This window comes from Phocoena sinus, chromosome 7, assembly GCF_008692025.1.
Source record: "Phocoena sinus isolate mPhoSin1 chromosome 7, mPhoSin1.pri, whole genome shotgun sequence".
NCBI classification, from domain to species: domain Eukaryota; kingdom Metazoa; phylum Chordata; class Mammalia; order Artiodactyla; family Phocoenidae; genus Phocoena; species Phocoena sinus.
This window is the reverse complement of record NC_045769.1, coordinates 25,686,317-25,708,601: the sequence shown is the minus strand read 5'-3', so window position 1 is coordinate 25,708,601 and position 22,285 is coordinate 25,686,317. Positions and strand designations below refer to the sequence as shown.

The following is a 22,285-nucleotide window of genomic DNA, read 5'->3' as shown; positions in this document are numbered from 1 at the left end:
CTCTTCTCCTATGCCTCCAGTCAAACAAAGTGCTGGCAGTTCCTCCCATGGTCCATTACCTTTGTCACCTCCAGTCTCTGCCCAGGCTCCAGCTGTTTCCTCAATGCTCTTTCTAGCTTTTTTGCCTTGATTACATATTAATTCCTTGGAATGTTATCATTGCCCTGATTACATTTAGTTTTTGATTCAAAAATATCATCCAGAACCTATTCTGTGCCCCATATGAATAATTTAGCAACCATATTATAATTGTTTATTTACTTCATTGCTATGTCTTCTTTCTTAGACTGTGAGCCTATTTAGAAGAGGACCTTACTTAAATTTACCATTATATCCTTGATACTTAGTACAGGCAGGGACATGGACATGGTGAATGTTCAGTAAAAGTATATTGAATCAAAGGATGGTTAGATGGAAAGATATTTAAACCCAAAGTTTGGCTTTATTAATGAGAATCTCAGGGCCTTCAGCCAGGAAGTGGGATATGTTTTAAAGAATAAAGGATTTAGCATTCCTTAAATTATATATTACACACATCTTATTCTGCAGATACTCAGGGGTGAGTCCCTAAGTTGAAATTGAATCCCAATACAATTATCTGAATATTATATCTTATCTAGTACACTCATTCTTCCTGTCAATTAGGTACTATTTCTGGAGGCATTGTTTAAAATCTTAATTCTAATGGCAAAAAAAGGTATTTTTACAAATAATGAATGGTTACAGATGAATGGATATTTCACATCTAGTTATAAGCTTCAAACATTCTATCACTAGTATGACAACACTCACTTGAGACATCTATGTTGAGACATCTATGTATTTCCTAATGCTTTGTAGGTCTAGGAAGCTCAGCCTTTCTGCTTTATCCTGAAGAATATAAATTGTTAAGTAAGAACAACAGGACATAGACAAACCCTGAGGATAAATTGCCTGTAGGCGGATGGGAGGAATGTAGTTTTGACCCATAAGATCAAACACAAAATCACTACAATATCCATTTTAAGTGGTACATACCACCCACCTATATTTCTGTGCATATCACAGCACCTATAGGGAAGAGTCATTTTAAATGTTTCAAAAGGCTTTTAGAATAATAATGGCTAATAGTATAGAAGATCAAAGTTATAAATGGATTAAATTCTAAATGTCTAGGAAAGGAAGAAGCTACATGAGAAGAGCACTTGATTAGGGAAGAGAACTGCCACCCAATAGCTCTGCCACTGTAGATAAATTTTCCTCAAAGCTTAGTGCCCATATTTGTAAAATGGAAATAATAATGTCTGTCTGCCCGCTTTATGAGTTTTTATAAGTTCATGTTCATGGTAAATATCTTTGAAAAAAATCGTGTTATATAAATGTGCACCATGATATTTTTTTTCTAGTAATCAAAAGAAAATACAGCTGAATGCTGCCTTGTCCAAGTAACACTCATACAACACCATACCAAATGCTGCAAACCAAGCAAGCATATGTTTCTTGTATACTAGAATAAAAGTATGCAAACATCTACCTATTTTTTTATCTGTGTGATGATAGAGTTCATTTCGCAAATTTAGTATCACATGTCATTTGAAACAACTGTCAAAAAAGAATTGGTGTTACTGATACAAATAAAAAATAATTTATAAGTTTTCAGTGAATATATATATGTATATATATATATATATATAGAGAGAGAGAGAGAGAGAGAGAGAGAGATTAGTACATCATTTAAAGTAATCATAGAACATTTCTTTGAAAATAAAAAATAATGATATGCTTTTCTTAGTACAGCAGTAAATCAAAGCAAGACCTTCAGAGATCTTTCAGCGCTTAGACACAGAAAGGTGCATATAAATGTTCAATAATAAATTCCTTAAGCTGCTAAAATGAATTAACTGAATGACCTAACAGTAGAGATTATGATGAATTGAAATAAAAACTTCATTACTTTTGTTTTCTTTAGATGATGAGGGTGCTAGAGTCAAGGGAAGTCCAACATTAGAAATTCCCATCTCTAGAGAACATGGGTTGGCCTTGATTTTCTTGAACATTTCTACACATCCAGACAGACTCCTCATAATAAATGTCTCAGAATTCATGCTGAGGCATTGTCAACAGGCCAAGAAGTCCTCAGTCCAGAATGTGCACTTAGATTAAATTTTTTTCTTCCCTGCTATCGCTGATGTTTTCAGGGAAAGCTGGCACATTAAGAGAAGCACATAGTAATATAAGAATGTTTGAACTCTCCTACTCTGTTTGGTGGAGAGAGAATTCCTATGTGTCACCTCTTTAATAAGTTAAGATTTGAAGCATTTTATAGATATTAAATGTATGCTAAACACTTTTAAGAAAGACATGTCTGGAAAGAGAGTAGCTAAGTTACAGAAAAGTGCTTAGATTTGCAATCTGAAATAATTTGATAAATGACTTGGAGTTGGGGAAAATAAAATAGATTAGATTTTTCCACATATTGTCTACTCCAGGCTTTTTTCCCAAGGTCTACCAAACAAACCAACAAAAAAAGTACTAGACAGACAAGAAAAGCCCCTAGTTTATTTTCCAGGCCACTTTGTCCTTTATTATGTACTAGCACAATTATTATTTATCATTTCTAAAGAAGGTATTAAGACAAGGTGCAGCTATGTCTGACAAAATAAATATTAATACTTGATCTTATGAACATAATCAAAAAAGTAGACTGTGGTTGGTTGTCTTTCATGCCATAAGTCTTAAACGCTAAACATCCCAGGCTCTCATAGGAACCTTTACTCTTTTTATTTGTAAGTATATATCCAAGAGTTTTACAAACTGTATCTATTTCATATGTGTTATCCTTTAGGATGCAAGCTCCTTAAATAATTGTATTAGTATCTCTCTTCTTTCTCCCAAATTTACTTATCTAAATATTAAAAATATACCTAGCAGCTCAGATTTTGCCAAAAACAATGCATGAGAAGAGGATGTTTGGATCATTCTTATGACTGATCTCTTAAATTCTTATTGAAAGATAGGTAACCAAAAGCTCAGGTGAGAGCAATTAGAAATAAAATCAGCACACTGACAGCACTTTTAGGATTTTAATCCAGTCTGTTGCCATACAGAAGCATACTGAATGTCAATTATTGCAGAGGAGAAGATACTTCCAAGAGAGCTTGATGTAACCTCAGGTTGTGAATTATTTGTTTTGAAATGCCTTCATATTTTCCTGCTTGGAAATTCTGGTCAAGAGAAGAGCAAAAACAAGTAGCAAGCTCATCCTAAGCATATGGTCAGGTGAACATTCATAAAATATTTAGCAGCCTACAAATAAAATTTTTAAAAATGCTACATCATCCGCCTCCAGAAGGGAGGAAGGAAGCACAATAAATAAAGGGTTGTTTGTTATTATATTAAATTTCCAGGGTCCACCCCAACCAACTTGAGTTTCTAAATACCAGAAGCCCCAAAGGAAGTTTTCACTAAAGTGCTATTGGAACTAGGAACACAGACATAGGAATTCTTTCTCCACCAAACAGGGTAGGAGAGTTCAAACACTACTTTACTATCGCTGATGTTTTCAGGGAAAGCTGGCACGTTAAGAGAAGCACATAGTAATGTAAGACATGTTTGAACCATCACTTACGTCAACTTCTCATGCAGTCTCCTTTGACTCAGGAGAGAATCAGTCTTTGTTATAGTTCACATTTTAAAAAGCAGTCACACATTTTCTCACTAGAAGCAAAGCTGGCCTTGTCACTTCCCTCTTAAAAAACCAACTTGTTCAGATGACCCCAGATGCATTCTGTTTGCCCCTATTGTAACATTTTTCTCATTGCATTTATTGCCTAGCTACTTATCTGCAAATTTCTTGAGGGCAGGACTGGATGTGCCTCTAATGGGCAACCATGGGATTAGATACATAGTAGACACCTTAATAAGTGTTTGATCAATGAATAAATGATTGAATAAATAGATGCTCTTCGATACATGCCTGAAATAATCAGCTATTTGAGTGAGGTAAGTGAAAATTTTTGAGTCCTGAATTAGTGAATAAGCAGCTACTAGTAAGACTATTCAGATAGTTCCTTAAAGATTGAAATTAACAGTTATGAGGAATTTAATGATAATTAAAAAGATTTACTAATGTATTCATCTCTTTTTTTTTTTTTTTTTGCGTTACGCAGGCCTCTCACTGTTTTGGCCTCTCCCATTGCGGAGCACAGGCTCCAGACGCGCAGGTTCAGCGGCCATGGCTCACGGACCCAGCCGCTCCGCATGTGGGATCTTCCCGGACCTGGGCACGAACCCGTGTCCCCAGCATCGGCAGGCGGACTCTCAACCACTGCGCCACCAGGGAAGCCCTATTCATATCATTTTTAAAGAACTGAGTACTGAACTTATTGGCAATGATAAAACAGCAAAAACAAACAAAAAAAAGTGGTCAGCAGCAGAATGAGAAGCAATGCATCATTGTGGTGAAGAGTATGGCCTCTAGGAATACAGAGCCAGGTTACCTGTTCTGTCATTTAATATCCATGGCTCAATTTCGCCATGTACAAAACGTGATAATAATAGTAAATATCTCATAGGGTTTTCATGAGATTAAATAAACTAATAAATATTATACAGTTAATATGTTACCTGGCACATAATAAGTGATAATAGTTTGTCACTTATTATTATGTATTCTGTGAGTCATCTCATATTCTTAAAAATATATGTGATCATTAGGAGTAAAAGAATGAGTTTTAGTCCATTTAAACTCAGGAGTAGCCAATAGCTTGGTCTCTGTAACACAGAACTACAGTACCTGGCTCTAAATAAGAAGAAATTATACCAAACTCCAAATGAATCTGAATAACGTACATTTCAATGTCTCCAATATGCAAAGAATTTTAAACATTATTATTGTCTTCCAGAGAGGGAAAACAATTAAGTATGGATGTTACTACAACCCAGGAATCCCACTACTGGGCATATACCCTGACAAAATCATAATTCAAAAAGAGTCACGTACCACAATGTTCATTGCAGTTCTATTTACAATAGCCAGGGCATGGAAGCAACCTAAGTGTCCATCGACAGATGAATGGGTAAAGAAGATGTGGCACATATATACAATGAATATTATTCAACCATAAAAAGAAATGAAATTGAGTTATTTGTAGTGAGTTGGATGGACCTAGAGTCTGTCATACAGAGTGAAGTAAGGTCAGAAAGAGAAAAACAAATACCATATGCTAGCACATATATGTGGAATTCTAAAAAAGAAAAAAGGGTTCTGAAGAACGTAGGGGCAGGACAGGAATAAAGATGGAGACGTAGAGAAGGGACTTGAGGACACAGGGAGGGGGAAGGGTAAGCTGGGACAAAGTGAGAGAGTGGCATGGACATATATACACTACCAAATGTAACACAGATAGCTAGTGGGAAGCAGCCACATAGCACAGGGAGATCAGCTCCGTGCTCTGTGACCACCTAGAGAAGTGGGATAGGGAGGGTGGGAGGGAGGGAGACCAAGAGGGAGGAGATATGAGGATATATGTACATGTATAGTTGATTCACTTTGTTATACAGCAGAAATTAACACACCATTGTAAAAACAATTGTACCCCAATAAAGATGTTAAAAAAAATTGAAGTATTGATACAACAACAACAAAAGTATGGATTTTACTAAACTATGTCTATAATTCTCGTTGGACAAAGCAAATGAAATTGCTTGTGAATTAAACTTCTAATTTCTTCCCCTCTCTGATTTACAGTACTTCTTTCATCACAACATAGAAATATTTTACAGCAAGAGATACCGTCACAGTATTTGCAACTTTTTCCACAGTGGTCTACTCCTCTCTCAATTCAGCCTTTGCTCAAGTGTAATGAGAGGCTGGTCCATAGTCATTCATTTACAGTGTCTGAGTGAAAACTACAGAGCACACATTACCCTCTCTTGAGAACACTCCCATGTGTCAGAATTCCAAAGGGAAAAATGGAACTTTTCATCTGGGCAGGTGAATGGCAAAAGGGACCAAAACACAAGATGCTTGTGATGAGGGTGTGTCAAAGGCAGAAAGTGCACAAAGGAAAGCTGATGAGCGAGCCCACTCCCCGCTACCCACGACCATCTTCTCCAATCCGTTTTACGGAGCAATCAAAGGATATTCTGAACCTCCCCAAATGCCATTAATCCTTATTGAGAAGGAAATAGAACATCTCTCTCTTAAGCCTTTGCAGGAGTAATCATCAGAGCAAGCTGGCCTGAACAGGGAGATTTGGCAGACAAAGATGGATTTGTCAAAATAAATAAATAAATACAGACATACATAAGTTAAATAACCTTCACAAAATATGAATAGAAAGTTGATGATAACCTCCCCATTCTATTGTGTAAAGGGTAAAGAAACTCACAGTTGTGCTCTCCAGGTCTAATACAGTAAAGAATAGGCTTCTTGATGAGATGTTTCCCATAAATGTACAGCAGAGCTGGGAATCTTGTGGCAATAATACTAGAAAATAACCATCTAAATGATTTAGATAAAACATTCATTAACATTCCAGATCTAAGTCTCTAAGTGGCCCCTCCCTCCTCTTTGTTTCCTTCCCTAGCTCTGATTTTCTTCTTTAGCACTTTTGAACAAAGAAGGGAAGAAGCCTCTTTGATTGTTTAAAAAGGCTTCTTAAGCTAGCTGACAATTGCTCAAGTGTAAAATAACTTCATAAAGATCACTGAAATGTTTCTTTAACACTAGACTCTCCTTAAACAAGCCATATTTCTGTGGTCCCTGTTGTCTCTGTGTTGCACGGCCTGTTTGGCAGCGTCCAATTCTAGTACCCATGAAGAAGCAGCAAACAATGATGTCAACAAGCTCTTTCAGATGAATCATTATTTAATAGATGAGTCACTCATTTTGGAGTCAGAGGGCCTGATACTGGTTTGGTTCTTGAGTTACCAAGTTCTCAACCAAGTTACCAAGTCAGGGATTTCAATTACTGTGTCCTTGGGATTCTGCTGTGAAAATAAAATGCCTCCTATGTCAAAGTTCTTTGTAAACTTTAAAGCATTATTCTGCTATCTCTTATTTTTGTGAATATTCCAGGAATGAAAGTGACTCTGTTTTTATAATGTATTGCTTGTAGTGGACTTTGAATCCTCAGAGGGTAAGAAGGGGTGAGGGTACTTTTCAAAATAGTAGGCTAAAGTAAAAAAAGGTTTCATAAAGATTGTCCCAAATATTTTTTTTAAAAATTAAAGAAATAAGAAATCTGTACTAACTGTGTTTTAATAGTTTGAGTAATTATTAGGCTTTTTTTTGAATGGTCAATTTACAAAATTTAATTGTTTCTTTTAACAATTTATTTTTTACAAGCACTACATTCATATTTTAGAAAAATCATAGAATACATATTAACAGAAAGTAGGAAATAAAAGCCATGCAGCCATAAATAATCACTGTTAATATTTAGATGCATAATATTTGATGTTAGATCATATTGTATATACTACCTTGAAGCATTTTCATTAAAACTATATATTATTGGCATCTTTTCATGTCAATAAATAACTTCAATAGCATTGTTCTTAATGGCTTTAATAGGCTTTTATTTATATGTTGTTTATTATTTTTCAGAGATGATATATTGATTTTCCATGTTCCTTTTACCAAGTGAGGGGTGGGTGTTAAAGTTTAGACTGTAGACAAGACAGGTCTGTGTTCAAATCTCCCTTTTTACCATACACGCTGGAAGTCTCAGCAAAAGGCCTTGCCTCTCTGTTTCTGCCTCTGTAAAATGTAAACAGTAAATTCAGCTTACCCTTGTTGTGAAGATTTAGGGTAATAAATGCAAAAGCTCAGAGCAGAACCTAACACACAAATATGTGATCAATAAGTGATAGTTATATTTAAGTTTGTGTTTGAAACTTTGAAACATTTGTAAAACTTGTAAGGATCCTTTTATCTTCAAGCATGTAATTACTGAGTCCCAACACTGACGTTGTTCTCCCTGTTTTTCGTTTCGATTTTGGCTCTATCAGTTCCATTTGATCCTCCAAACCATTAACTCTTGATTACAGGGAGTCTCACAGGAGAATAAACAGAGGAGGCAAAACAGCAGCAGGCCTCTCATTGCACTCCCAGCAGGAGCCTTTTAAACCAATTGATGCTAAATCTCATTAGACTTGAAGTCAAAATCAAGATGTCCAGGGTTTGGACCAGTAAAAAAGCAGATAGAACCAATAGAGGGTTAAATGTTAGATGTGAGAGATCAGAGCATGGCTTCCCACCTCTCCCTTCAAAGTAAAGGACACAGAGCTCTGGCTTTTACCTTTCCTAGTATCAGTTTACAAACTGTAAGATGAAAGTGTTTGTACTAGAAGGTCTTTAAGACCCCAGCTCTGGCCCTCTATGAATATATAACTACTTACATGTCACCTCATACTACAGTGGGCAGCTCAGTGGTACAAATTACTAAGAGTGATCTATATACTTGGATCAAGGGCAAACCACACTGGTTATATTTGTATTTGGGGAAAATCTAGTTGAAATGAGTGACTAGAGAAGGACATAAATACCAAGGGAAAGGAAGGAAAAGAAAATGGAAAATAAGAGAGAAGAAGATTATGTTGTTGGTATGGTAAGAAGAGTCAGGTGTCTGTGTGTAAATGGAAGCATGGAATTTTATGTACAGGAAATAACATATTATTATTATTTTGTATTTACTGCCAACCTCCTCTCCTTCCTTAGCTTTGAAGATGGGAATTTCTAAATATCTTGTCACCACTTCAGCCAGGGTCAGTGGATCACTCTGATTCACCATGCTCTAGGAAACATACCACCTCTATTGTATCTGCAAGCATGCATTTATAGGCAGTGGTATTTAGTTTTAATCTTTCATTTTCCAACAGAAAGAACAGATTTTCTAAAGAATAAACAACTGTAGAGGAAATCACAATGTACTACAGCAAGGAGGTGCTACCCCAAGTCCAAATCTGCTAGAAGTGATTTCTATGAAACCTGGAGATACAATTTGAGAAAGAAGTCCAAAAATGATATCTTTCTTAAGAAATTGAAAAATAATTTAATTTTGTGTGTAATTCTTAAACATAGGGTTACTATAAAAGATTTATTATTACATCTACATGATGTCATGACCTGAACTCTATCTAAAACCCTGAGGAGTCAGGGAGAAATAAAGAATAATAACAATGGAAAAAAGTACTTTGTTAAAGAAAAGTAAAGCTTACAAAGAGTAGTATAACTAAAACAATATAACCAGACTTTAAGAAAGTCACTGGTGGAGAAGACACTGCACAAAAAGGCATAGACATTTTGCTGATAAATTAATCATTTGACAGAATGCGGGATACCCCCAAATTAGTGGCAAATCAGAGAGATGAGAGTTATTTTTGATATCCCAATAATGTCCAAGAACTTGGGAGACTAAACAAATGCAATCTGATGTTATGTTCTTATTTAGGGGAAAAAAGAAAATAAACAAATTTACCATGCATAAGGAGAAATAGTTCTTTGTTAAAATATATAAACTACCCACCCATGCCTCCAAACTAAAACAGAAAACACCAACATGATCTGTATTTTGAAAGAGATCAAAGTAGGGATAAAGCTTGCAGCTCTGGGCAATTTTATGTGTGTGAGTAGACAGCAGTGGAAAATAAATTGCAGTGACTGGTCAACTGGAATGGCCAAGGCATTTCCTAGGATAAATGTTCAAAATCCCTTCAACTGTTAGTGACAATAAACTATATATCATATAAAGCAAAATCTAATATAATATATATCATTCAAGTTTATCCCATTGATGAAAATGAAAGGAGTACTCTCAATAGATGAGGACAAAATAAAGGAGTTAGTGCTAATAAGTGATCAGGTGCTTGAAATATTCACAGTATTGTCTTTTATTTGGTAAACCTTATATGTAGAAATTGAGCCTGTTTGAAGAAATTTTAAAAAATGTAGCTGTCAGTTAGAATGATTTTGTAGTAATTCCTGTGAAGTGATGAGGCCCTGAATTAGAGTCATGGCAGGAGAAACATAAGACAGGAATTTGAGAGCTGTTTTATAGGAAGACCAAAAAGGATTTTGCTTTTAATTGGATGATTTTAATGAAAAGCAAAAGATTTTAAAACCACATTTCAAGCCTTCATAACACTGACAAAAAATAGGAAAATTGGGAGAGAATCCATCATATCTCTTCATAACATAAAGAGTTCTCAAACATGTGTAGTATAGAAATATTATAAAAACAAGAATTTTTTTAAAGTATAGTTAAAAACACATCTCCTTGTCTTTGTTCATACTGGGGTTTTTGTTTGGTTTTGATTTCCTTTTGATCCATTTCAGTCCCACTCTACCAAAATTCTACTTCTATTCCAAGCTAAATCCAATAATGATAGAGCCACAATGACACTCCATAGCCTCTTTAACTGATTTGGTCTTTTTCCTACAATACCTGGCATATTGCTCTCAGAATATTATCTCCTCAAACGGAATGTGAAGTCTTTGAGGGAAGAAGATTTGTCTTTCAACTCTGTACCCTCATTGCCCAACACAGTGCCTGGCCCAAGATAAACATTCAATGTATTAATTCATTTACTCTTTCACCATAATAAACTAACAAGTTAAAAGATTACTACTTAGATATGTAACACTTTGGGGCAAAAACTACCTAGTGATATGGAGTGTCTTAGTAAGAAGAGCTCCTTCTCCTGTCTTGATCGATAAAATTTAAAAACACAATACCCAAGTACCATATCAAGGATACTGGGAATCCTTGACATATTTTGGAAGAAATGTAAAACCAATAACCTGAGACTACAATCATTTATCATCAAGTAGCAGCTGTTGTTAGAATTGATATTGATCCTTGGTAAATTGCAACCAGAGTAACCTTGTTATATCATCACAAAATCTTCCCACTACATCATTTAGCTATGAGATACTTCCTTAACATGTGTCCTTAGGTTTTTCTCTTCTATAATCAATCACAAAAGGAAAAAAAAGTTGCGTATAGAGGTAACCCAAAATGTTTTGGGGCATTTTTCAATTAAATATTTTCTAGAAGAAAATCTAATATGAATGCATAAAATAAATGATTATTTTGAAAAGTCATCCTATGAAAAGATAGTTAAAATTAAGTGATCTAGTTCAATCTTCTCAACATTGAAGTAAAGAAACTGAATCTGATTAAGGAATATGACCAAGGCTGAAGTGTCAAAGAGTTAGTTCTAAAACGTGAGATTTCTGACATCCAACTTAGTTTCTTTTATCCAATTATCATTAAGGAAATGAAAAGTGTTAGTTCCATAAGTTGTAAGAAGTTTAATAGCAACTTGAAATAAGGAACTACCTTCCCGTAGTCTCTCTGTTATTTTAGGAATATGGCTCCCTTGTGGGACTACTAAAAGCTAGACTTTATTAATTAATAGCTCTGCCTCTTATCATTTGTAAATTATCTAACCTCTCCACATATTAATTTCCTTAACTCTTAAAATGGGACATATATTATTACCTACCTCATAGAGCTTTGTGAAATTAAAGTGAAATAGTTAATTTAAAACACTTCGTATAGTATTTAGGTTATAGTAAGAACTCAAGTTTCAGCTGATATTACTATTTTTTAAATTTCATAAAATAAATCAAGGTTTTGATTTACTAAATTGTAAAGACAAACCCAATTGAAACTTTCATAGCTTCAAATGTCATTATTGAGAGTGACATCATTGTTTCTGCATTCTCATTTTGCTTGAATTTCTACTAGTTTATGCATCATTAGGAAGCATACATAGCACAAGATCATAAATCCTACAGGGGAGGCCAAAAGTGTCTTATATTTCTCTTTCCATCTTCCTTCCTTCCTTCCTTCCTTCCTTCCTTCCTCCCTTTCTTCCTTCCTTCCTTTCTTTTTCTTTCTCTTTCTTTCTTTCTTTCTTCTTTCTTTCTTTCTTTCTTTCTTTCTTTCTTTCTTTCTTCTTCTTTCTTTCTTTCTTTCTTTCTTCTTTCTCCTTTCTCTCTTTCTTTCTTTCTTTCCTATAGATTAGTAAAAATCTCAAAGATCATTACAATATATGTTAAAACCCTTGCTAAAATACCTTTATCAAGTTATGAAATCTTAACTGATGGCAAAGTGATAGAGGTATAAAATAAAGTATATAGAATTATATTTTCTGAGCAGTCAAATATTCAGCCTATATTCATTTATTTAGAAGCTGATCAAATTTGTGAAATACCAAACCCCTTTTTCTTTCTTCACCCTTCACTTTTCCTGCCTATACTTTGTCCAGTTTTTCAATTCATTTATATACCCATCCTAGAAGAGAAAGGACAAAGAGGAGGAAAAATGCAAATCTGTAAATAGAGTTATTTCTTAGCAGATTGGAAAGAAGTGGAGAAAACTTTAAATTGTAATGATAGATCCATTGTAGATCACCCGCTCTACCAATGTGGAGCAGCTACAGAGGAAGACAGTTCCTCTGTCTTCCCCTGGCCTGGATACTTCATGTGTTTGTTGATGTTTTCTGAAAGAGGTAGGACACTTAATCTTTAAAACTACTCACCACAAATGACTGAATGATCCCGCAACAATTGAATCATGTCCTCCTCTATAAAAATGCACTGAAGCTTTTACATTAAATTCAACTTTCTAATATCATTAAAGCTAAAATATCTTTAGCTGCATCAATGTATTAGCCATTCTTATTCATTGCTGTTGCATTTAATTACAGCTCATTATACTAAACAAACATAAATCTGGGTAACTCAAAAGAAAGAGACAAAACATATCCATATTAACAGAAAAATAATCCGTGCAGAAATTCCAAAATCGTACTGAACACTTAGTTGAAAATGTAAGGCAGTATGCATTTAAATAAATATGTCAAGAGAAAAGAAAGGCAGCAGGGAACCTAAAACCTCTTGATAGACTGAATATACAAACAGACAATGGCTGGATCATATATGAAATCAGTAACCTAATTCACACTTAACAGCAACCTGCCCAGAAAACCATAGCTAAAATAAACAGCCCAGGAATGCAGTTGACTTATAAATCGGACTTGCAGGAAGCCTGATTGTTACCTTTAGTAGCAATCCAGGAAGCTAAACAATAACTTCTGTTAACAATTGGCCCTAAATGACCAGGATTTGATTCATAACTAGCAGCTTCCCTAATTTTTGTCACCACTTTCAACTTAGAGCCAACCAGAGAAAGCCAAATATGTACACCTAACCCATAGGATGCTCTGCTTCTAGTTAGCCCTCTTTTAGATTCCCTATGCCAATAGCCTCCAATCAGGCCATTCCTGAAGCCTTCCTTTTTCTCCACTATAAATGTTTCCCATTCCTCCATCTGCCCTTGAGTCTCTCCCAAAACACAAGTGACAGTGGTTGACTCCCTTGTTATAGTAAGCTCTGAATAAATAGCCCTGAATAAATAGCTCTGAATAAATAGATGGTCTTATTTATTTCAACACGATCAAACACCCACTGTACATCCATCAATGGACAACACGCTTAGATATATTAGAAAGTCAACCATCACAATATTCTGTGAGGATTTTTTTCGTCCCCATTTTACAGATACAGAGAACTGAAGTTTGCAGAAGTTTAGATAGCTTCTCACATTTTCCTATTCTACATCATGTTACAGTAAGTGCTTTTGGTATATTATTTTGGTAAAGTTTTTGAGATAATATTAAAAGGATATCTAACAATAATAACAACAATAGATATAAATTAGATGAATGTTTTCTAGCATTACTTGCTTTTGTACCTGGCAAGTTGCTGGATAAAAGTCCACATTGTATATTTAGTTGACTCACTGCTTTAAGGTTATTTAGAATCACTTTAAGGGTGATTCTAAAAGAACGGAATAAGTATCGATTTGCCTAGCATTTCAGATACTCTGCAATTTTTTAAGTTAATTGCCTAACAATCATATATGTACTATTGTGTTTATTTTACAAATAAAGAAGCAAAGTTGTAAAGATATTCAGAACTTTAAGACTTTCAGCTAGTGAGCAGGGGAGTCTATATATAAAAACTGAATTACTTTTTGGTTTCAAAGTCCAACAAACATGCTCAAAACTCCTTTGATTAAAATTCACTTTAAAACATTCCCTTACCACGTAAGTTGGTCACAGAAACTAAAATTGAAGTAATATTTTCTAACTATAAAATAATGCAAATTAGCTTTATAGGAAAGAAGGGGGGAAAACAGCATTTGCACATATTAGAAATTACCATACAAGTTACATAAAGCCAGACAGAAAAAATAGAAAAATATAGATGAATAATAAGGCTTTTTAATGCCTGAAAATAAAATGATATTTAAGAAAAATTCCTTTAACAAAGACCTGAAAAAGTAAAGGAAATATACAGATAACATTGTTTAAATAATAACTGGAATAAGAAATGATGACTAAAGGCCAAATAATTCCTCATGCGGTTTCTACTTTCTTACTAATTCCCTCCAGTTAACTCAAACTTTTACTATGAATTCTTGGCACTGAGCATAAATTAAGATGAACAGAAAAGTTAGAATTTGAGAATCCTTATAAAAAGGAAAAGATTCAAGCCCTTGGCCTTTATAACATTTCCTGTTAAGGAAGGAAACTATTTTCTTGAAATTTCCCTGTTTTAATAAAGGTAATGAATTTGTCACATAAAATTATAAATATCAAAGTCATGATTTGACCATTTTCCTAAGTGTACAGAGAAGAAAATGGTGCCTCTTTTACACACCTTAAAGGTGTTTTTCCTTGCCAGAAACAAAACACTGGGGCTTCCCTGGTGGCGCAGTAGTTGAGAGTCCGCCTGCCGATGCAGGGGACATGGGTTTGTGCCCCGGTCCGGGAAGATCCCACATGTCGCGGAGCGGCTGGATCCATGAGCCATGGCCGCTGAGCCTGTGTGTCCGGAGCCTGTGCTCCGCAACGGGAGAGGCCACAACAGTGAGAGCCCCGCGTACCAAAAAAAAAAAAAAAAAAAAAGAAAAAAAACATTGATGTTCAATATCTATCAGTTGATATAATTTAAAAAATTTTTAGTTCTATCTCCCTATCTCCTCTCCACTGAGCTACAAGACAAATTTTTCATATGAATGAGAAATGACTTGAGGTCTCTATCTTTGCCTCTATCTATACCAGACCTTCTAAATGGGGGAAGGTGGGCAAGAAGTATAGGGCAGGTTGGGAGATGCATTTTACAAGAAAAACCTAGGGAGTTTCCCAAACAACATGTATCTCAGAGGTTGAGGTTGATGCCAAGAAAAACAACCATATTGAAAATAACATTTTCTAATCACTGTGAAGCAATAGTGTGTGTAGTACAGGCAGACTGATCCGGCTCTTCCATTGGCCGTGTGAGTCACCTTTGGCCATTCAAGTCACTTAACTTTGTGACAAATAATGATAATAGAACCTCACGGGATTTTTGTAAGTATTAAGAGACAATATATATGTGTTGACACATAGTAAACACTAGGTTTATCATTGCTGTCAGTTTGAAACAAAGCAAATTACTTTGTTTTAGAGAATGAGCAGCAAATTGAAAGTTTTCTTATGCCGATGGTCAAGACAAAGACGATGCTGTTTGTTCCATGAGCTACGACAATGTTCTTAGAGGGAGGAGGAGACCAAGAGAAAAGAATTGCTTTCTAGAAAAAATTAAGCATCACGTTTATGTCTTTTCAATTGAAGAAATTGATTACAGGCTTCTCTATGCTCCATAATGGCTAATGAATACTTGATTATAACACTATCATGCTACACTCTGTCTTTTGTATCTGCGTGAGTCTTTTGTTAAACTTGGTACGTCTTGAAAGTAGTAGTTATGTCAAAATATTTAAATCTCATGTCTAATAATGGCTTACATGCAGAGGTACTCAATACATGTTGAATGTTTATGGTTTCCTTTGCTGTGCAAAAGGTTTTAAGTTTAATTAGGTCTCATTTGTTTACTTTTGTTTTTATTTTCATTATTCTAGGAGGCGGGTCAAAAAGATCTTGCTGGGGTTTATGTCAAAGAGTGTTTTTCCTATGTTTTCCTCTAAGAGTTTTATAGTGTCTGATCTTACATTTAGGTCTTTAATCCATTTGGAGGTTATTTTTGTGTATGGTGTTAGGTAGTGCTCTAATTTCATTCTTTTCCATGTACCTGTCCAGTTTTCCCAGCACCACTTATTGAAGAGGCTGGGAATAAGTGAAACAACTTATTGTTACAAATGAAACAACGGACAAAGGATTAATCTCCAAAATATACAAACAGCTCACGAAGCTCAATATTAAAAAAACAAACAATTCAATTAAAAAATGGGCAGAAGACCTAAATAGACATTTCACCAAAGAAGACATATACATGGCCAAGAGGCACATGAAAAGATGCTCAACATCACTAGCCATTAGAGAAATGCAAATCAAAACTACAATGAGGTATCACCTCACACTGGTCAGAATGGCCATTACCAAAAAATCTAGAAACAATAAATTCTGGAAAAGGTGTGGTGAAAAAGGAACCCTCCTGCACTGTTGGTGGGAATGTAAATTGATACAACCACTATGGAGAAGAGTATGGAGGTTCCTTAAAAAACGAAAAATAGAACTACCATATGACCCAGCAATCCCACTACTGGGCATATAGCCTGAGAAAACCATAATTCAAAAAGAGACATGCACCCCAATGTTCACTGAAGCACTATTTACATTAGCCAGGACATGGAACCAACCTAAATGTCCATCGACAGATGATGAATGGATAAAGAAGATGTGGCACATATATACAATGGAATATTACTCAGCCATAAAAAGAAACGAAATTGAGTTATTTGTAGTGAGGGGGATGGACCTAGAGTCTGTCATACAGAGTGAAGTAAGTCAGAAAGAGAAAAACAAATACCATACACTAACACATATATATGGAATCTAAAAAAAAAAAAAAAAAAAAAAAAAGTGGTACTGATGAACCTAGTTGCAGGGCAGGAATAAAGACATAGACATAGAGTGTGGACTTGAGGATGTGGTAGGGGAGGGCAAAGCTAGGGCAAAGTGAGAGTAGTATCAACACATATACACTAACCGAATATAAAATAGTTACCTAGTGGGAAGCAGCCCCATAGCACAGGGAGATCAGCTTGGTGCTTTGTGATGACCTAGAGATGTTTGATAGGGAGGGTGGGAGGGAGGCTCAAGAGGGAGGGGATATGTGGATATATGTATGCATATGGCTGATTCACTTTGTTGTACAACAGATACTAACATGGTATTGTGAAGCAATTATATTCCAATAAGGATCTATTGAAAAAAAAAAAAGAAAGGCCTGGAATATGTTAGGCACTTAATAAATGCTGACTCTATCAAAAAGTAAATAAATAAATGTCGAATGAAGAATGAATTTTCAAAAATAAACAAGTGAATGAATACATGGATTGACAGTTTTCAGAGAAAGAATGGTGTTCATATAGCGTGGGCTTAATATTTAAAATGAAATGGAAACTCCTTTCAGAAGCTGCTTTCAAAAGTTAAATCTGCATCTTAGAAATGATTCAGAAGCCCTCCCAATATGATTGATTTAGTCCAAAGGATTACACACTTTCTGTTTCTACTTCAACTTGACAGAAGATATTTAATGTCTCCTAAATGAGTAATAACGAGTTGTACTTGTATTGTCTCTTGACTAATAAGTCATATCATTTTATTGAGAAAAAAAGTAGAGAGCCTATCTTGGGAAGAATTTTTCATTTATATACAAACACATACAGATTTATTAGTTTGAATTGGTTGTAGATTTTCAAAAATTAAGTTTTTTTTTAACTGACTTAAGATGAAGAAAAGTTTCTCCTTTTGAAATCTTGAAGATATTTCAGAATGCATGTTGTATTGCCCATGCTTACCTTCCAAAATTAACTATATATGGCAAGCTTGGCATATCTTTTGTTGGTATAACTTACTTTTAATTTAGGAATCAACACTTTTTTGAGCTACATAATTTATTTGGTAATTTTAGTACTTACACTGTTTTTCCATGACTTTGTTTCTCAGAAATAATATGAGAGGTGGTATATAATTACTTCTTACCCTATTTGAGTCGATTCTTGCTCTGGAAGTATAGATGGGAGGTGGGATGTTGAAAGCCTGAGGGACCAGATATTCCTCAGCATCCATCATATCTTCTAAATCCTCTTCATCCAAGAGATTCTGAAAGAACTTGCTGTCGTTTGGACTGGGAAGCTTCATACGATCATCACCCTAAAAAGTTTCCCATCAGATATACACACAGAAATGATTCTTTCCTTCATTTTAAATATGTGAACTTTGTAGCAAATTTATGTAATATCAAAATGGTTGCAAATTCATGCACTCATTAAACAAAATAATTATTTAGCACAAATACCAGCCATATAGAAGCCTATAACATACTTAGATATGACACGGTAAGATAAAAACATTTAATACAAGAAGAATGTGATAAATGCCATTAGAGATAAATAAAGCAGAATGCTATGGCTATTTGAGAGAGGCATAAACCATTTCAGATCTGATAATAATGGTGGGTTTCATTGTCAAGATGGCGTTTGAGCTGTGACTTTAAGAGTATAAAATAAAGAAAGAGCAATTGACTTATCAATCTTTATTATACTTGGTTGGTTTGATAGTGTAGAGCTATCATGATACATTGAATCCATGGTTTGCTCTATAGCATAATATTGTTAAAGTGATAACATTCAAAATCACAGCACTGGTGGCAAATAACATAAAGGGGGTGGGAGAAACACCAAAACAATAGTTACACTCCTACCTCATCTATTTCTTTTCTTTTTTTTTTTTTTTTTTTGCGGTACGCGGGCCCCTCACTGTTGTGGCCTCTCCCGTCGCGGAGCACAGGCTCCGGACGCACAGGCCCAGCGGCCATGGCTCACGGGCCCAGCCGCTCCGCGGCATGTGGGATCTTCCCGGACCGGGGCAAGAACCCCTGTCCCCTGCATCGGCAGGCGGACTCCCAACCGCTGCACCACCAGGGAAGCCCTCATCTATTTCTTAAGTAGAATTTTAAAATTTGTTTTGTGATATTTTTGTAAACTTTTTAAAATTAATTAGGGAAAAAGTTAGCTAGAAATCATTTCTGCTAAAATCTGACTTTTATCTTCATGTCAGACTACTGATATGAAGATAAACACTACCTTGTTTTATTGAGGAATCTTAACTCAGTGTTATCCAAGGTCCACTTGTTTATGGTTTAGGTAAAATAATCATAAAGAAATATATTACAACTTTTAAATTATTAAATCCATTTTTTCTAGTGTTACATATAAAATGTTCTTTTGGTCTATTATTTTTGTATATTAATTCATCTGAATCTGAGTTATTACTTGAATATTGCATACCTCCCAAAAGAAAAAATACATATTTTAAAATATTTTTCTAGGAAATTAAATGTCAATTTATTGAAACTTTTAGTTCACTGCCTTCAAACATGGACACAATTAAAACAAAAATCCATCTTCCTTTTATTCCAAGAAGAGATGATTATAACAATGAACATGACTAGCAGAGTACTACAAGGCTTGTCTGAGGATAAAGGCCTTTTTATGTACATGAATAATCATAATTATCTGGCAGTTCAACAGTAGAGGCACTTGAGTACTAAGGGAAGATGCTTAGAAGTGGTTCTGACATCAAGTAAAAGTCATTTCACATGGTATTTTGCTTAGCTAATTAATTAATTTGTGAATGATGATATCCATAGTTCCAAAGTCCAGATATTACTACTGTTTTGTAGTGGGTTTGTCATTGGGATATTCTCAAAAATCTAAGTCAAATGTACAAACCTGAATAACTAGGTATCTTTGAGGGTCTCGAGCCATCCTCGAAAATTCAGCAGCCAGTTCCTTAAATTTAGGTCTACTGTCAGCATCAATCATCCAACCTAGAAATTCACATGCAATAAAAGAGTCACTATACCCATAATTTTATGAAAATAAAGACTAAGTTTGAAACATATCATTTAAATAAAAATGATCTGACAAAGAAAGCTAATGAAAGAAACAATCCAATAGGTGAGATTCTATCTCAATCAGTTTGCTGACATTCATAACTAAATGTAACATATTATAGAACAACACAAGCTTTTTATTTTGTTGATATAATTTAAAATTAATTTTTCATCATAGAAAATATAACCTAGGCTAACCATGGGAATTTACAGAATCTCAGATCTTTTTTCCATAGGTGTGAAGAGAATTTAAAAATAAAAAAAATATTTTTCTTTGATGGGTATAGAAAAGGTGATTGGAATCTAATTTATCATTTTATATCAGGAGTGACATGGAATAAAAACTTTCATTGCAATGCTGTATACTGGCAAAAAGGTGAAAAAAGGAATTGAAAGCAACTTTCTTATGCTACTTTTTTCCCGGTGGGAAAAAAATTAATGCAAAGTGATTGGTAATGTTTGTTCAGAAATAGTCACTAGCTTATCTTAGTGCTAGGCTTTCCAGCATAAAATACTATCAGCAATTTATCAAGTTATGTATCAAGAACCTTAACTCCCCAGGCTCTGTTTAACTGTTGAAATGACAAGAATAAAGGCACCAAGCTTTCCTTGATTTTATTGCCAAATGACCCTTTTCTTAGATATTAAAACTCCTAAAAGCGAGGTAAGAGTTGCTATTAGGCAAGATGTTTTCCTGAATTTTTATTATTCATCAGAGTATCTAAATGAAGTATATAAATCATCTCATGCTAGTTATGGGATCAAATTATGTAATACATGTATGTTTTTAAACTTTCTTCCATAGCTGACTACCGAAAAATGTTTGACCCAATAAAGCTATAAAACTTGTTTCCTCTTTTCTGCAAGTTCAATTTTTATTCTTGTTATGGGAAGTGTTTGGGTGTCATTTTATGTATCATTAAAATTATTTGATTTTTTTCTCTCCTAACAAAGCTCAAATGCTCTATATTTTATATGTAACCACTAAAAAAAAAATGCTGTTGATACCAAGATGTTAATGAGAAAAATCAATGTTTCTGGAACTCTATTGGAACCAGAAAAGGTTAAATTCTCAGTGAGGTATCAGTTTCTTTCTAACTAAATATTGAGTAAACAGAACTACACTTAGAGAAAAGGGCATGCTGACCTGAAGTGAAAAGCACATTTTTTGTTTCTTCCCTCACTGTCAGAATGTATCACACATGTCATGAGTATAAATCTGAGTAGACCTGTCCAAAGTCTCTTATTAATAAGATGCTTATTCACCTTCACCAGTTTGTTTCTTTGCTAACCCTGTGTAAATCAAAAGGGGAAAACCTCTCATTACATAAGAAAGATTGCTGAATGCTAATCTCATTTAAATTAAGTCAGAAACTCCAGAGACTTCCCTAATTCTATTTAAATTAAGAGTCTAGGCTTCCAAAATACATTTATAACACATATGTGTCTGGGGCATAGAAGGGAGAAAGAAAAGTAAGAGAGTTAGATGTAAACAAATGATCAAATTGAAAGAAAGTAAACATTCATAATCTTTGGAGTTCAATGTAGATTCATGTCTTTCCACTTCCCATTTTGCCTTGCTAATTTTCTGTTGACTGAAACTGGTAAATCTATTTCCATTTAATTCATTTTTTTAAACTATTAGTTTCAAGCTTTTTTCTTTTTGTGTAGATCATTGATCTAGTCTGCTTTTTTCCTCTAAAGAGTATTAACATTATTGTGATTAATTACATCTCTTTATGAGAAAGTTTCATTGCCATGGAAATGATAAGAATCAAAGTGAAATAAATAAGAAGTGTAAGAATCATACAATGTTGACTTCATAGCATGAAAGCATGATATTACTTCATATTAACAAGAATCACAACAAACACGGGTTTACATGCTCCTTTTCACAATTATCTGCAAACTTTTATATTTTTTAATATACAGAAAAATTGTGCAGGTTGATTAATTACTAAGAATGATGATGAGGATGATAACATAATTTTGCAATCTTACATTTGACCATGACCATATAAACATCAATAGTGCAGATGGGAGGCTGGGGCAAACGTTCTCCTTTCTCTAACAAATCGGGGATTTCTCTGGTTGGAATTCCATCATAGGGTTTTCCTCCAAAGGTCATCAGTTCCCATATAGTGACTCCTAAAAGGGAGATCAAATTCTTACATAAGGATGTTAACAATATACTTTGAAGAAACCAGCAATATGCCTGTGGCAAAAGAATGCTTCTTAGAGGGCAATTAGAAATAGTCTAAAGAAAGGCTCTTCAGATTCCTATGTCCACATGAGAAGCCCAATGACAAAATCTTTGTGGGA

General features: G+C 34.5%; 1 protein-coding gene across 1 annotated transcript in view; it reads right to left on the bottom strand.

Moving 5' to 3' along the window:
• The window catches only part of ERBB4 (erb-b2 receptor tyrosine kinase 4), a 1,120,642-nt gene that overhangs the window by 15,490 nt on the left and 1,082,867 nt on the right, over positions 1-22,285 (bottom strand). Inside the window, exons 23-25 of the mRNA XM_032638162.1 lie at positions 21,965-22,111; positions 19,800-19,897; positions 18,049-18,219 (exon numbers count right to left, since the gene is read on the bottom strand). Of these exons, the coding sequence (XP_032494053.1) occupies positions 18,049-18,219; positions 19,800-19,897; positions 21,965-22,111 (416 nt within the window). The remainder of the gene's footprint in view (positions 1-18,048; positions 18,220-19,799; positions 19,898-21,964; positions 22,112-22,285) is intronic.